This window comes from Oncorhynchus mykiss, chromosome 17 (genome assembly GCF_057628025.1).
Source record: "Oncorhynchus mykiss isolate SJ-2025 chromosome 17, ASM5762802v1, whole genome shotgun sequence".
NCBI lineage: Eukaryota > Metazoa > Chordata > Actinopteri > Salmoniformes > Salmonidae > Oncorhynchus > Oncorhynchus mykiss.
Genome location: NC_143038.1, coordinates 52,979,740 through 52,994,977, shown reverse-complemented (window position 1 = coordinate 52,994,977; position 15,238 = coordinate 52,979,740). Strand labels below are relative to the sequence as shown.

At 41.2% G+C, this 15,238-nt stretch overlaps 1 protein-coding gene across 1 annotated transcript in view; it reads left to right on the top strand.

Annotated features, from left to right (window-relative positions):
* Nucleotides 1–2,011: 2,011 nt before the first annotated feature.
* LOC110494485 (protein FAM107B) overlaps nucleotides 2,012–15,238 on the top strand; it is a 52,280-nt gene continuing 39,053 nt past the window's right edge. The window contains exon 1 of the mRNA XM_036950542.2: nucleotides 2,012–2,481. Within this exon, the coding sequence (XP_036806437.1) occupies nucleotides 2,458–2,481 (24 nt within the window). The 5' untranslated portion in view covers nucleotides 2,012–2,457. The remainder of the gene's footprint in view (nucleotides 2,482–15,238) is intronic.

Sequence of the window (15,238 nt, the reverse complement as noted above, 5' to 3'; positions counted from 1 at the left end):
TCTGGAAATGTATACTGTACAGTTTGAAACAGTGTGTAATAGCGCAATGTGACACATTTTATTCATTTTAGCAGCACGAGTAGCGTTTACAACAACATCATGGTTGAGCTGAATATTGTCCTTGTGAATGGTGAGTTTCATTATAGAAGCCCTTCTGTGTAATAGAAAAGGCATACACTTTAAAGACACTTAAAGGCACTTTGACAACTTTTGAATAGTTTTTCAGTAAGTTAATTCAAATTGTTTGTTTCTTTCAAGGTGAAAGTGGGGAGATTGAAAATATTGATTCCGTAAACATATATTCTGAAAGTAAGTGCCTCTGGTCTCTGCATATAAACAGGAATTCAACATAATAAAAAAATACAATGTTACTTCCTGGTACTATTTTGGTGCATCCTAAAGAAATAAGCTTTAGGTAATTAACATTTTACATTGGAATTCGTAGGTACCCGATAAATAGTGCACTGTAAAACCATGCATATAAAAATGCTTCCTGCATTTAGGTGACGACTCGTTGGTGTTTCCTGAGAGAGAATTAACTCCAAATAATTGTTCTGGTGGCCTCAGATGATCCAGCGACAAAGTAAGCTGAATTGACTTAATTGATATGAAATTGATCCCAACCCTTCACAGTATCTCCAACTCTGGATCGGGAAAGACTAAAAGGACTTTTCTGACCAGCATCCCATTAACAACCCAATTAGAAAAAATCTAAAACTGTTTGATGCCGTCTCTCAGGATGACTGATGCGATCAAGGAGACGTTTGTCAGTCTGGGGAACACTGGGGTGATGTCACTGGAGACCAGAGATGGCTTTGTCGGAGCAGGTGATATGAATGGACAGAGCCCCTTTGAGAAGGTACAGTAAGAACGTACTTTTCATTTCAAGGTTATAAAGTTGAAAAAAAGTTAATTATATGCATTTTGTGTCAGTTAATCATACATTTTCTTGTTCGTTGGTGTACATCCTCCATATAGGTTGTGAAGAACAATGTTGAGACAAATGTGTATGATGGCTAGCCAGGTGTAGTGGATGTGGGAGGCTGCATCCCGAGGAGGAGCAGAGAGGAAGGAATAGGATGGTTGCGCGGAAGAGTTCCTTTACAGAGCTGTCCTCATTATTTGATATGTAAAATATTACTTGTTGATGTCTAGTTCTAGTTTACTTCAACTCTATCAGTTTATTTATCCTTTTAGAATTGATGTATGATTTTAGAATACTTGTGTAGAATAAATCTATTGATTGTACATCATCTATAACCCTTGATAGATAATGTACAAAGGGACTTCTCTTTCTCCACCTGTCTTACCCTAGAGGCTGTTAAGCAAATGGTAGAAGCAAAGTTGGGAGTTAAAGTTTCAGAGCTACATGTAAACTTAGGAACACAAGTAAGATGGAGCGAGGGAATGAGAACAAGAACAAAGACATTGTGTGTACAGTAGGAGTGAACCAAACCAAAGGTGGCCTTTGAACTCTCTGTGGGCTGCCTTAGCTGTGTCTCCAGAGCTAGCCCTCTGTGATTTCATAAGCTTGCCCGATCTGTGGCATCTGCTTCTAGTGGCCAAATTCCCAAACAGGGAAAGGGAAGACACTCAGGACCCAGGGCTGTATTTCATTCAGTGAACAAGGGACAAGGGAGTAAGCAAGGGCATAAGCGATGGAGCAACTTTATGGAATGAAATGCAGCCCTAGCAGAGCCTGAGAAGGTGAGAAGACAAAAAGACCATAACAAACGGCTAGAAACTCCCACACACACACACACTCACACACCTAGGTATAGTCCGTCCAGCCCAGTGCTGTCCAGCTCCTGGAAGTAGCCAGGGTGGTGACTGGTGACAGTGACAGCCATGACACAGTGTGCTCTCTTCCTGGCTTCCTGCTCTGTCAGGCCCAATTACCATAATCCCCCTTCTGTCCTTAAGTCCGCTAAGAGTGGGGAGTCAGCCAGCAACAGGTGGCTGAAAAGGGTCAGCTCTTCTACAATGGCCATGCTCAGAAGTCCTTCCCCTCACTCACACACATACAGTACACACACTCCTATCTCTCTCTCTCTCACACACACACACACACTGCCCAGCCTTCTTTCTCTCCCTCTCTTTATACAATATGACTCATAGCATAACCTTGCAATAGTTGAGGTTTGATTTGTGGAGTTATGGATCCCTCCTCAACCAGCCAGGACAGCCAGTCTTAAGGAACACCTTGTAAACTAGTATTGTCTGGAGTACAGTACAGCACCCCTGTCTGTTGTTGTCACGGTGCCAGAGGGAGAGCTAGGAGGCTCCTCTTTGCCCCCGTCCGTCTGCCCCCTCCCTGGAGCATGCAGGAAGGGTGGACAGAGCAGAGCTGAGCTGAGGGAGAGCCTGGAGCCTGGCCCTGCCTAGAGGAGTGGAGGGACTTAGAGGAGCTACACCTGAGCAGGCATACGGAGTAGAGCGACCAGCACATCCAGCAGTATGGGGGCATCTTATTCAAAGAAGGTAAGTCGGCTTCCTATTCTAAGACAGGTTGGAGTTGCTGTTCAACACTGTTAATTTGTCATACTATACTGCCCAAATACATCTTGTTAACCATATATATGTTTGTTTGCATATTTATTTATTTACCTGTTGATGTTGTAGTTTAGGTATAAGGGGGAGTCACATGAGTGGGCCTTTGTGCTAGACTACAACTTATAACTAAGCTGTTATCTAATTTGCTGAATACTTAGGATTTATTTGAAGACTCATAAAGAACCAAGAACACCTTTTGGCTTAAAATAGACAGAGACACCTGTGTCTGTTTACAATAATACTATATTCAGTGTATGGTAACTGTGGACATTACAGACTAACAACATAACTTAATCACTTGGCTGAACTTCACACAGAACATAACTTGTATTACTCTGTCTTGACACTTGTCATATTAGCGGTTTGAATGGCAGGATTACCAACCTTGACCTTCCCATTGTTTCCCATCACGCAGCCATGCATGAATGTAAATGTGCATAATGCTGGGTATGAAGGCATTTATAGAGAATGTAAATTCTGCAAATACTCCAGAGGTTTCTCATTATCCAGGGAACCTCATTGTTGGCTGTTGATCAGGCAGATCATGTCCAACAGAGTATGCACACTGCTGCATTCACAAATATTTGAGCTATGGGGTGGGACACGCCTGTTTAAGGGTGTGGATCGGGTTGTGTTGACACCATGGAGCCACCGAATGTGAGCTGACAGCTGGGGTTCCCAGAGGGTTGCTAGGGCATTATGGGATGCATGGGATGCATGCATGTGTCTTCTCATCAGGGGTCTTGTGTCATATCTGAGGGGAATTTATGACAGTCAGATTAATGGGAGTATATCTGACTCTGATTCATACAATATATATGTCTGTGCTATGGTGAAGCCAGCCTGGAGTCAACAAGTGTTAATTTGAATGAGCTGTGAAGTTAAGAATTTTGTTAAAAGAGAACACATTACAATATCACCTACATCAGACACCTGCAGGTGCTTTACCCTCATTGATATAGATTCACTGCAGTTTGCTGCAGATATTTTTGCATTGCTTTGTTTACCATGCCATTGTCTGTTATGTTATGAAATACAACCATCATGACATTCACGGATCTCAACACAGTGTGACGGTATCTTCAGGTATCTCTTGTCATTTTCACCAATGAAATGACTCAACCTTGCCCAACACCACCACCATTTCAACTACAAAGTCCAAATCAGAATTACCCCCATGGGTAAATATGAGGAGGAGGCATATGCGCTCTCTCTTTTTGCCCCACACATCCATTAGTGGAGGGGAGCATGGAGAGATAGAGGGAAAGAGCACTGAGTGATCGAGTGAGAGAGGGAAAGAGCACTAGGCTCTCAGAACAGTGAAAATGTCACTGCACGACCAGGCTGTAATTTCATCCCCTCTGCCAGTTTCCGGGCCCCGCTTGGCACCATGTGAATACCCGGTCGGCCTGGACCTCACAAAACAGCGCCGGTACCAGCCATCAGCCCCACCAGCACAAAACAACACTCCCTTTCACTGCGACTAGCACAGAGACCGGAGGGGAATGGAGGAGGAAACTATTTGGCTGGTGCTTCCCCTCTTCTTGTGTTGCTGGGATGGGTGGGTGTTTGGGTGGTATGGCCTAAATGTAGCAAGCATAAACAACGTAAGAAGTGAGGCGTTAAGAATCATACTCACATGCTTCGCTACACCAGCTAAAGGAGGCTGTAATGACAATGAGGAAATGTTGCTCTGATTCATTTTCATAACAATTTCTGGTTCTTTAATTTAATAGAATATTATGTCATAGAAAACAGTTCATTAGACAACTAGCTGTAACATGAGAACAATTGTTTTTTCATCTCTCCCATTGGATGGCTGGCTTAGGTTTTCTTATAGGCTATAGATTTATAAAACTGTCTCAGGAACCATAACAAACTCCTCTTAAGCACAGAGGGGACGAGATGGATGTAACACCATGGGGAAGAGATTGATGTAACACCAGGATATTTGATTTGGCTGCACCCATGATGAGAGAGCAGCATAGTTATGGCACTCCGTGTCTGCACTGATAATACTGTGATTGCTCTACTGCTATCTGGGACATCAAGTAGAGTTAAATCCGTCTTGTGCCAAAGACCCACTGAGGCAGATTAAGGCAATCAGAGAAAATCCCTGTCTACATTACCCAACGGACAGGCTAAAAATACTGGTAACCTCTTAGAAAGAGTTTTACTGTGAAGTACCTGGTGTTATGGTCTCAGGCATGCAGAGAAACGATACAGTATCAGTGATTTGTTTCCTCAAGGATCTAAAGTTATCCTAAATCTTGCCATCTTCTTTTCAGACTTAATTGCAAAGTAATGTATGTGATATAACAGCACTATAAGAATGCCGAATAACAACCATTCCTCTGTTACATTTCCTACTACACAACCAGAAGAGTAGGTTGTGTGTAGGTATTTGTTGCATAACTGTTTCATTAGACTTCGAGACATAAGAACAGACCCATGCAGCTATTTGGAATGCTTTTCTATTCAACTGTCTGGCTCATCAAAGAGGTTCTTTAGTCACTATTGTCTGTGGCCACCAACACTGTCTAAATCAGGGAGGGAGAGAGATGTTTGAGGGAGATGAGACTAGAAGGTGGTTAGTAGCCTACAGGTCCTTAAAGTGCTGGGTCATGGCTAAGTACATGTGTGTATGTGCTAAGAGTGTCTAACAAAGGAAAGTGTAGTGTCTTAGCTCTTATAACTTATGTATACAATAGGAAAGACTCTGAATACAAGGAATTGAACTGGAGCTTCACATTTACTAAAACAAGTTAGTACCAGAATAACATAGAACAATGACCAAGGGTGCTCCATTCTTAAAGGGGACATCAGTAATTAACAGAACATAACAGAAAGTATTCTGAATCCCCAAACAGTTGACAGTCAATGCACAATTGAACTGGAGTACACAGGGTACAAAAGAAAACATTAACAACCTATTTTGAAATGTACTCACTACTCTCAATGTTATTTTCCATAAGTACCATTAGATCAGTTGTGGAGTTTATGTAAACAGTCACACCATTCTGATTGAGAGCTTTGGGAGTAAATCAGGGCATGGTTGAGGTGAGGCACCGTATGTTTAACATCTGTATTGATCTGGCTGTAGTGAGAAAGTAGGTTAGGGTAGGTTATCGTAGGCAGATGGCTACACCGACTTAGGAAACATCCATTAGTTAAGTTTGGCACACCAGATATACTGCTTACGTATTACTCACACAGAGATGGTAATGAGCTATATGTTGAAAACTGAGACAGGAAACTAGTACCTACTACTTCAACTGAACACACGCCATTCTCAAGATTAAGGTTAAAGAGTAAGCCACACACTAACCTTTCCCTGACCCATGACCCTTTGTGATACAGTGAGAAAGACACATGAGAAGGCATGTGTGAGTTCAGCCCTCTTTAGGGCATGTAAAGTACACAGCCCCCTTGAGGGATTTGCACATGGTGTTGAGTGTGTCCTGTTGGATGTGTTGTGGTGAGGGAGGAAAGGGTTGAGAACACCTCAGACACAGCTTGCCCTGGCAGTGTCCGTAAGACTTCATTAAACAGGAGGAATTTAGGATCAGTCTCAGTGAGCTACAGAGATATCTGTGGATAATGGGTTTAAATATGTCCAAAACAGTAGGTTGTGTCCCTGTGAATTTCCTTATAAGGCAATTTGGAAAATATAATAATATACCGAGGTAGACACTGTGAATGAGGGGAATTGGAGGTATCTGCATCTGTTGCTGTTGTTAGGGGTCACTGAATGTTTAAAAGGGAAGGGTTGACCTTTGCCCTCTGGGTCCTGAAGTTTGACCAAATGCTTTTGATCCATGTTTAGTTCTAACCAACCCAGGGCATCCAATCACCAGTCACTCCTTCAACCATGACGCCAACAGTGTCTGGTACTGTATAAGACTCGAAGCAGGAGACTCATATCCTTCTTAATAATTACCACAGGGAGAGACAACAGAGAGAACCATACAATGTAGCTGAGAGTGACTGGACTGAACTGGGCTGAACAGCTTGTGCTGTATCTGTGCTTTGCCTTTATATCTTGTAAAGCTGCAGAGGGTAATGGAACAAAAACTAATCTAACTACTTCTTCAATAAACTATAATTACTGTTATTGTTATCAAGCATCGTCCATTTCAGTCTGTTTTTGCAACAAATTAAATGGCACTCTGCCTTATGTTATGGTAACAGTAATCATTACTGTGCTGATTAAACATCTTTCACATGACATGAGAACATTACAATGACTGTCTGTCCTTGAGATCATTAGAGTCGTCTAGAATATGCACCAACAACAGGGGAGAATGATGTCTGTATCATGGCAATAGTGAAAAGATATAAAAAAGTGGAGTACCCAAAGATTCCGATAGATGCGGTAAAGAGGTCAATGGAATACAGACCGTGGGGGATAGAAGGACGCTAGATTGGTGAACATTCAACAAATCTGATCTAACAAAGTAGATAATTATCAAATCCGTCATGATTGATGTATTGTAACAGGTCTACAATGTGGTTACTAAGTCCAATTTGGATATATTTGTCTGTTTTCTATGCATAACATTTAGAAGTGCATGCTAAATACTAACTATGTTAGTGTAAGCTGGTAGCATTGCTAGCATGCAGAAATCGGTGGTGGTAGTCAAAGTCGTTTTTTAACTGCAAAGAAGTTGATTAGTGAAGATGACATGTGTTTAGGTTGACATCCATACAAGCATTATACTCAGATTGTTACCTCAGATTGTTATACTCAGATTGTGAAATACACATGTAAACAATAGCCTAAATGTGGGTTAATTTTGCTGGGGGGCAATGAGAAGATTTGGGATCTTTCTCCCACGGCATATTCCCCCCACACGTTTCCATGGCATTTCTATTGTTTGGGTCGAGTTCCATTGACCTATTTACGACATCTACTGTAAATCAAATTGAGCCCAACCCTGATGGACAGGCAATTGATAAGAGGCTGGCAGAGCAGCAAACCCAGACAGAAGGCTGTACCAGCCAGGCCAGGTCACTCACCTTTCACCTGTGGGTCACACTTTGATCCCAGACCATGCCAGGCTGAGGCTGGTGTCAGTGCAGCCTGTGATGGAACTACAACATGTCCTGTGTCATCCGTCCTTGCTGTCAGACATCTGTACCTGGCATGTGACCCAGTGTTGTAGTACTCGAGACCGGTCTCACTGAGACACTCAATACGGATGCTCAATACGGATGATCAAACTAGCATGGGCAATGATCACAAGCCAGTCATAACGTGGCTAATAGGCTAGCCTATCTATTTATGTAGCAAGCTAAAAACACAGAGACTAATGTTAGCTAGCTAGCTAGCTATTAGGAGGATGTCATGCCGTTGGAGGAGTGGGTGAGTGAGTGACTTTTCCCCCTCATATAATTTTCAGTGGCTATACACAGCTAAAGATACAGGTGTCATTTGTTTAGCTAGCACAGCTAAAGATGCAGGGGTCATTTGTTTAGCTAGCAAGAGCTTGAACGACTATTATCTAGTTATCATATCTCTTGGGTTCGCAAATTCACTCTGGTTATCTACTCCAATCTCAGAGCACTTTCGTCGGAGTGTGCCAGAGAGCAGAGGAGCTGATGAATTTACAAACGTGCAAAACCCAGTTTAATATGACCGGTGTCAGTAAACGTAGGCAAAATAAATGATAGTTAGTCAAGAACTCTCTATATAACATGTAAACAGACTAACCAGCTCTTCTACAGCGAGTAAAATGGGTAGTGAGATCTCATTTGTGTCTGGAAGAAGCTATCTAGCAAGCTAGCCAACGTTAGCCAGTTAGCTTGGGTGCTTGGTTGGGACAAGCATGCATTAGCAGACAAGCTGCAGAAGGACGGGGAGGCTACAATGCCCCATTGTTTATCAGTGCAATATTGACAGCCAACTAGCTGAAAAAGTCTGAGTATTTATCTAATGTTCCTTTGTTAGATTTTAGCTCATCTTGCTTTAGCTAGCATTGTTTAACTTGTTGTTGGTGTGCATAACTGAGGGAGAGAGAGACATTGTTTCATCAATAGGACTGTAAAGATGACTTCCACATATAAGAGGACTTCCATGGTGTTTACATACAGTGCCTTGCGAAAGTATTCGGCCCCCTTGAACTTTGCAACCTTTTGCCACATTTCAGGCTTCAAACATAAAGATATAAAACTGTATTTTTTTGTGAAGAATCAACAACAAGTGGGACACAATCATGAAGTGGAATGATATTTATTGGATATTTCAAACGTTTTAAACAAATCAAAAACTGAAAAATTGGGCGTGCCAAAATTATTCAGCCCCCTTAGGTTAATACTTTGTAGCGCCACCTTTTGCTGCGATTACAGCTGTAAGTCGCTTGGGGTATGTCTCTATCAGTTTTGCACATCGAGAGACTGACATTTTTTCTCATTCCTCCTTGCAAACCAGCTCGAGCTCAGTGAGGTTGGATGGAGAGCATTTGTGAACAGCAGTTTTCAGTTCTTTCCACAGATTCTCGATTGGATTCAGGTCTGGACTTTGACTTGGCCATTCTAACACCTGGATATGTTTATTTTGAACCATTCCATTGTAGATTTTGCTTTATGTTTTGGATCATTGTCTTGTTGGAAGACAAATCTCCGTCCCAGTCTCAGGTCTTTTGCAGACTCCATCAGGTTTTCTTCCAGAATGGTCCTGTATTTGGCTCCATCCATCTTCCCATCAATTTTAACCATCTTCCCTGTCCCTGCTGAAGAAAAGCAGGCCCAAACCATGATGCTGCCACCACCATGTTTGACAGTGGTGATGGTGTGTTCAGGGTGATGAGCTGTGTTGCTTTTACGCCAAACATAACGTTTTGCATTGTTGCCAAAAAGTTCAATTTTGGTTTCATCTGACCAGAGCACCTTCTTCCACATGTTTGGTGTGTCTCCCAGGTGGCTTGTGGCAAACTTTAAACAAGACTTTTTATGGATATCTTTAAGAAATGGCTTTCTTCTTGCCACTCTTCCATAAAGGCCAGATTTGTGCAATATACGACTGACTGATTGTTGTCCTATGGACAGAGTCTCCCACCTCAGCTGTAGATCTCTGCAGTTCATCCAGAGTGATCATGGGCCTCTTGGCTGCATCTCTGATCAGTCTTCTCCTTGTATGAGCTGAAAGTTTAGAGGGACGGCCAGGTCTTGGTAGATTTGCTGTGGTCTGATACTCCTTCCATTTCAATATTATCGCTTGCACAGTGCTCCTTGGGATGTTTAAAGCTTGGGAAATCTTTTTTGTATCCAAATACGGCTTTAAACTTCTTCACAACAGTATCTCGGACCTGCCTGGTGTGTTCCTTGTTCTTCATGATGCTCTCTGCGCTTTTAACGGACCTCTGAGACTATCACAGTGCAGGTGCATTTATACGGAGACTTGATTACACACAGGTGGATTGTATTTATCATCATTAGTCATTTAGGTCAACATTGGATCATTCAGAGATCCTCACTGAACTTCTGGAGAGAGTTTGCTGCACTGAAAGTAAAGGGGCTGAATAATTTTGCACGCCCAATTTTTCAGTTTTAGATTTGTTAAAAAAGTTTGAAATAGCCAATAAATGTCGTTCCACTTCATGATTGTGTCCCACTTGTTGTTGATTCTTCACAAAAAAATACAGTTTATATCTTTATGTTTGAAGCCTGAAATGTGGCAAAAGGTCTCAAAGTTCAAGGGGGCCAAATACTTTCACAAGGCACTGTATATGCAGAAATCCATTCAGGTGAATTTTTTGGTGAATGCGTTCTAATGATCTAAAGTCGCACTGTTGCAACTGCTTGTAAACACCCAGTCCAGTTCAAAGTGAATTATGGAAGGCCCAGTGGCAAATGGCTTGTATAAAGCCCTACTATAGCTCTGATTGGCTATAGTGCACTGGTCTGTGTAAACTCCGGTTTTATTTCCTGCAGTGTCTATTAATTGTCCAAACGCACGGCCACTTTCCCACTCTATATTGCTATAGAATTTTCACAAATGCCTTAATACAGATTTTGCCCCAGGGGTACGCGCAATTCCATTGGGGGTACGCCAACTGCATTTTCAAACAGTACATTTATTTTTTCCAACTGGGCTATACGTTTGGGTGAGTTTTTTTTCCTCACCTGAGTAGCAACATTTCACTGCCAAAAATAAAATTAAACCATCTAGTGTTCAGCGAAATAACAACACAATGTAAAATATAGGTAACCTAGTGAAATAATTTACATCCAGTCACATTAACCGTTACTTTCTTGTGGGAAACCTTCACTCTTGCGTGGGAAACCTTCACTCTTGCACAGACATTTAGAAACAAAACATGACAATTTGAAAAATAAGCCACGCAAGTTTTTTGAGCGAGAATAAAGATGACTTTCGAGTAGTAAGACATGTATAAAAGCAACAGATACCATTAATAAGAAGTGGCTAGAAGTGTCTTATATGGTGAAATACCGTGCAGCTAGGACAGGCAAGCCCCATACAATTGTGAAGGACTTAATTCTTCCTGCTGCCATGGATATGGTGGATATGGGGGGACAATGCTGGGGGGAAAGGCAAAAAAACTATACAGACAGTGCCTTCATCAAACAACACTGTTTTACGAAGCATCAGTGACATGGCAGGAGATGTTTTGAAACAATTACTGCTTCGCATACAAGCCTGTGAATTATATGTTTTACAGCTGGATGAGTCAACAGACGTGGCGGGCCTGGCACAGCTCCTGGTATATGTCCGTTACGTTTATGGGGGGTCAATTAAGGAAGAGGATATTTTTAAAGTACTGTACAGCTTTGTGACATCAAATGGACGGTCAATGGTGGTCAAGATGTGATGGTGTCTGTACTGATGGCGCAAAAGCCATGACAGGGAGACATCGTGGAGTGGTAACGCGCGTGAAAGCAGTTGCTCCCGACACCACTTTGGTACACTGCAGCATCCACCGAGAGGCTCTTGGTGGCAAGTGAATGCCTAACAGCTTGAAAGATGTTTTCGACACTACAGTGAAAATGGTTGACTTTCTTAAAGCAAGGTCCCTGAACTCTCGTGTATTTTCTGCATTATGCAATGATATGGGCAGCGACCATGTAACGCTTTTGCAACATACAGAAGTGCGCTGGTTATCAAGGGGCAAAGTATTGGCACGTTTTTTTAATTGGGAGACAAGCTTTTCTTTACTGACCGTAATTTTCACTTGTCTGACCGCTTGCACGATGACGAGTTTCTCACACGACTGGCCTATCTGGGTGATGTGTTTTCTTTCCTGAATGATCTGAATCTAGGATTACAGGGACTCACCACAACTATATTCGATGTGCGGGACAAAATTGAGGTTATGATTAAGACTTTGGAGCTCTTCTCTGTCTGCATTAAACTTCTCTAGGATAGGGGGCAGCATTTGGAATTTTGGATGAAAAGCATGCCCAAATTCAACTGCCTGCTACTCATCCCCAGAAGATAAGATATGCATATTATTAGTAGAAACTCTGAAGTTTCTAAAACTGTTTGAATAATGTCTGTGAGTATAACAGAACTTATGTAGCAGGCGAAACCCCAAGGACAAACCATTCAGAACACTCTCTTTTCAATGTGTTTTCATTGGGAATCCAGATTTCTAAGGGACTTGCTTGCAGTTCCTACCGCTTCCACTGGATGTCACCAGTCTTTAGAAATTGGTTGAGGTTATTCCTTTGTGTAATGAAGAAGTACGGCCATCTTGAACGAGGGTCACTTCATGTGTACTGTTTGATAGAGGCGCATGACCAGAAAGCATGCGTCAGTTTGTTTTCTTCCTGTATTGAACACAGATCATCCCGTCTTCAATTTTATTGATTATTTACTTTAAAAAAATACCTGAAGTTGTACTACAAAAGTAGTTTGAAATGTTTTGGCAAAGTTTACCGGTAACTTTTGAGATATTTTGTAGTCACGTTGAGCAAGTTGGAACCGGTATTTTCAAACGTGCCAAATAAATTGACATTTTGGATATATATGGACGGAATGAATCAAACAAAAGGACCATTTGTGATGTTTATGGGACATATTGGAGTGCCAACAGAAGAATCTCATCAAAGGTAAGGCATGATTTACATTTTTATTTCTGCGTTTTGTGACGTGCCTGCAGGGTTGAAATGTTTTCTCTCTGTTTATGGAGGTGCTATCCTCAGATAATAGCATCGTTTGCTTTCGCCGAAAAGCCTTTTTGAAATCTGACATGTTGGCTGGATTCACAACCTGTGTAACTTTAATTTGGTATCTTACATGTGTGATTTCATGAAAGTTAGATTTTTATAGGAATTTATTTGAATTTGGCGCTCTGCATGTTCTCTGGCTTTCGGCCAAGTGGGACGCTACCATCCCACATATCCCAGAGAGGTTTAACAAGGACAACACACAGGTCTTTCCATCATTGTATGATTTTTTTTGTGTGCAAATGAAGATTACGGACAATGTCAAATGTGATATAGCGAAGCACCTGAGTGAGCTGGGCGCGCAATTATGTTGGTACATTCCCGAAACGGATGACACAAACAACTGGATTCATTATCCCTTTCATGCTCTGCCTCCAGTCCACTTACCGATATCTGAACAAGAGAGCCTCATCGAAATTGCAACAAGCGGTTCGGTGAAAATTGTATTTAATCAGAGGACACTGCCATATTTCTGGATAGGGCTGCGCTCAGAGTTTCTTGCCTTGGCAAACCGTGTTAAGACACTGATGCCCTTTGCAACCACGAACCTATGTGAGAGTGAATTCTTGGCCCTCACTAGCATGAAAACTAAATACAGGCACAAACTGTGTGTGGAAAGACTCTCTCCAATACAACCCAACATCGCAGAGTTATGCGCATCCTTTCAAGCACACCCTTCTCATTAACCTGTGGTGATTTATTCACAATTTTTGATGAACAAATATGTTTTCATCTGTAAGTTGGCTAAATAAAGAGCAAAATTATTGATTATTGTTATATTATTATTTGTGCCCTGGTCCTATAAGAACTCTTTGTCATTTCCCACGACCCGTGTTGTGACAAAAACTCACAGTCATTCTTATGTTTAATAAATATATTGTATAGTGTGTATGTGGCAGGCTTACAATGGTGGCAAAAAACAACATTTGAGAGTGCGCTGACCCTGCTACTAGAGGGGCTACGCAGCTGGAGGTTGAACGTTTTGAAGGGGTACGGGACTATAAAAAGTTTGGGAACCACTACCTTAGTATACATAATTCCCAAACATTCTAAGAATTTATGAAATCTTAAAAATGACCATATGTAACCGAGCTCCTCGATTTGGTCTTATATAGATTTTTTTTAAATTATTTTTATTTTTTTACATTGGATAAAAGTAGAGAGTTGGGGCTAGAAAATGTTATGTCATACACTGTAGTTGAGGAACAATAGGAAAGTAATTCTGCTTTGAAATTTGATAAACTTCTAACTACACTTTTGAGAAAATGGCCTTTGAATGAAATGGCACACCTACTGGAGAGCTCTTCTTTGTCTACACCCATTCAGCATCGTTCACACCCTCTTAAGCCTTAGCCCCACCAATCTCTTTAAAGATTCACATTTGGCCATGTGGTAAACACACGCTACATTAAGTTTATTTGTCACGTGCACAGGATACAGAAGGTATAAACGGTACACTGAAATGGTTAATTGCATAGTAGCAATATCAAAAACAGAAAGTGTCCAGATAAAAATATTTTATCATTATTATATGACGCTTACGTCTCTAAATTGATGGGACGTGTGAAGGAAATGCTATAACCATCCCCCAGCCACATCTAGCTGTGTATGGGTCACTATTGTCTAAACATTTACGTTCAAATGCCGCTCCTGTAAAGTAGTGATGTGCAACATACGCCTAGTTTCCTGAAACCAGTCACATCTTAGTGGTCGGTTGTCAGAAAATGTTTTAAAAAGTGTCATATTCTTCCCAGTGGTGTAAATTAAAAGATTTTAATGAGATTTCAAGTTGCTAAAATGCTGTCAGTTCCACTTTAAATGCTACAATGTTTCACGCACATAAGTTATTTTCAAAGAGATGGCGAACAACAGTAAGCACGCTGCAATAAAAAACACAGTTTCACCCACCAGAGGTCGATCATTTGAAACATAACTTCTTGTTGAAAGTTGTTCTTGAAAAGGCAGTTGCTAACAAATTTGCAACAATATCCTCTTTGAGAACACCTGCTGCAGCCACTGCAAACTAGCCAACAACAAAAGCTAGCTAGAAGTTTCCAAATGTTTTTATAAAAGCAATCCCACCCATTAAGTCAAAATGTGATAGGTTGATTCCACTGTCACTCCAAAATGTTGCCCTAATATAGTTGAATGGCAGATGTCTTTATATAGCTAGCCAATGGCTGACATTGCTAGCTCGATTTATCTCCCCAGAGACCAGCAAAGGAAAATCCTGATTGGATATTGTTTTCTATTCAGTGTTAACCCTTTGCTTTCCAACAAAAACTGAACAGATTAAATCAGATCATTGAAAAATAATAATATCATTATAATAATTATTGTAGAAATCCTTAAACATTCTCTGAAGGCGTAGTAGGCTCATTGTTCCCCACTGTGTTTGGGTTAGTAATAAATTGTAGACTCGCTTTATTTTCCCCCAGCATACATTTTTTCACTATTCTGAATGTCTGAAGAATCCATACATTGTTCTGAAATATGA